This window comes from Plasmodium fragile (genome assembly GCF_000956335.1).
Source record: "Plasmodium fragile strain nilgiri unplaced genomic scaffold supercont1.24, whole genome shotgun sequence".
Taxonomy (NCBI): Eukaryota; Apicomplexa; class Aconoidasida; order Haemosporida; family Plasmodiidae; genus Plasmodium; species Plasmodium fragile.
Genome location: NW_012192604.1, coordinates 166,191 through 168,538, shown reverse-complemented (window position 1 = coordinate 168,538; position 2,348 = coordinate 166,191). Strand labels below are relative to the sequence as shown.

General features: G+C 47.0%; 1 protein-coding gene across 1 annotated transcript; it reads left to right on the top strand.

Annotated features, from left to right (window-relative positions):
• Positions 1 to 527: 527 nt before the first annotated feature.
• AK88_02478 (uncharacterized protein) lies at positions 528 to 2,252 on the top strand (the record flags this gene model as incomplete). The annotated part of the gene is made up of 7 exons (XM_012480103.1): positions 528 to 588; positions 850 to 963; positions 1,133 to 1,222; positions 1,323 to 1,445; positions 1,581 to 1,710; positions 1,927 to 2,008; positions 2,103 to 2,252. The coding sequence occupies 7 exons, from the start codon at positions 528 to 530 to the stop codon at positions 2,250 to 2,252; spliced, it is 750 nt and encodes a 249-aa protein (XP_012335526.1).
• Positions 2,253 to 2,348: the final 96 nt, after the last annotated feature.

The following is a 2,348-nucleotide window of genomic DNA, read 5'->3' as shown; positions in this document are numbered from 1 at the left end:
AAAAAAAAAAAAAAAAAAAATCTGACTTGTCATGAGAGTTACTCAGATGGCAAACTCTCTCTTTCTACTTTGCTTTCTTTTTTTTCTCTTATGTGTTCGTATCGGTTAGGAAGAAGCATATATACAGACTACTTCTCCCTCTCTCTCCTCCTTGTTTCTTTTTTTTTTTATTTTTGGCGCCCTTCCCCCCCCTCCTTTTATTCGTTCCCTTTTTGCCCTGCCTTTAACGATGCCCTTGTCAGCTGGCAAGAACAAAAAGGAAGGGAGCACCTCTGCTGGTCTTCTTATATAAAATCCATACTCTCCACAAAAAAAAAAAATAAAAAAAAAAAAAATAACGCAACGTCACCTCTACATGTTCTGTAGCGTCTCTTTTTTTTTTTTTTTTTTTTTTTCATCCCGTTGTGAGTTTCCCCCAGAGGGGTAATGGTAATATATTGGGTTTGACGAGGAGTGCACGCGTGCGTCCATGGGTACGTGCTTCACGTGTGCACGTTACATGTCACATGTTACATGTCACGCGTCACATGTATAAATCGATTACACCTGGCGCAGCCAGTTTAGGAGGAACCTACTCAAGCGCACCAAGTGGGAAAAAAAAAGAAAAGAAGAGTTGTGAAGCAATTTGCCAGGTAAAGGCGCCCACGGCTCCGTTTGTTTTTCGCTTCGCTTCCCCCCTCTACACACTCGCCGTTACGCCGCTACACCGTTACATCGCTACACCATTACACCACTACACCATGTGCGTGCGACTCCTTGCGACACTTTTCACGTACACCTTCTTGTGCGCATTGTCGTACGCCGGCACATGTAAGAGGTGCACATGCCTGCCCAACAAAACCCTCACAGCCAAGAAGGAACAGTCCTGCAGGACCATGTCGGGCGCGACCAAGACGAGTGCAGCACAGCTGGAGGCTGTGAAGAAGTACCTGAAGAACTTTGATTATAAGAATGAAGAGGAGAGTAAGTTGGCCAGACGCGCGCAGCGGACGGTCCACGTGTGTAAACACTCTCCTGCGGTCCGCTCCTCTCCGCTCCCGTCACTTCGTTGCGTCACTTACAAGTGGCGACCAGACACCGCGTAAGTACCTGTGTACGTCTTTTTTTTTTTTTTTTTTTTTTTTTTATATAGGTATAAATGGGTTTGCTGATCTCCTGAAGGAGTTTAACATAAAAATGGCTGTGTTTGATTTTGACCTGACGATTATTGGTGCCCACTCTGGTAAGAACAGTCCTTCCATACGAGGGGACGTCCGTTGAATACATTTATCGGTTGTAGTGTGCCTGACCACTTACTTTACCGCATGTCTCCCCCCTCGCAGGAGGCTACGTCGACACGACCAACGACGTGAGCCACATTGGAACTGCAGTGACGAATCACTTTAAGATTCTGTCCAAGGCGTTGAACGAAAACGGAATTCAAATTACCGTCGCGACGTTTTCAGGTGAGCGAAGGGATACGTTGCACCGTGCACGTCGCACCGCACACATCACAGCACACACGTCGCACCACACACATCGCACCACACACATCGCACCACACACATCGCACCACACACATCGCACCGTACGCTTCGCAGACGAGGAGGCCATCCGGTACGGCCGCGGCAGGAACTCCAACCTCATCGCGGGTGAAGAAATGGTTAACTTCAGCATGAAGGGGAGCAAGTGTGACGCGAAGATTGAGAAGGTCTATGCCTACTACCCCCCGTAAGGACGGAGCGGCCAAAGAGAGACGCAAAAAAAAAAAAAAAAAAAAAAAAGGGTGGCTTGTCAGATGCCTTGTCAACTGTGCACATGACACATAATATATAATATATAATATATAATATATAATATATAATATTCTGCCTGCGCACATATTTATAATGCTGTGTGCACTTGTTCTTTTGTGAATCCATTCCCCCCTTGGCTCCTCCTACACAGGTACTACCGGGAGCCTCGGCAGTATCGGAAGCTGGGGCTGGACAAGCCCATGAGTCACGACAAGTCGTACCATTTGAAGCAGGTAGGAGGGTGAAGCGGTGCCACGCCACACCGCGCTGCTCTGTACACATCGCGCCGCACCACACCGCTCCTCCCCCCTTCACACCACGCCACAGATCAGGACCGACTTTGGAGTAAGCATTGACGAAATTTTATTCGTGGATGACGACGTGAACAATTGCGTCTCCGCGAAGAAGGAGGGATACTTGACCTTCAACGTTATGGGTAAACATGGCTTCAACTTTAAAAATGTAAAAGTTATGTAGCCCCTCTTCTCTGTCCTGCCGATTCACACGTGTAGCGCTTTGCAAGTGATTCTTTTGCACGCTGCATTTTTTCCTTTTTTTTTTTTTTTTTTTTTT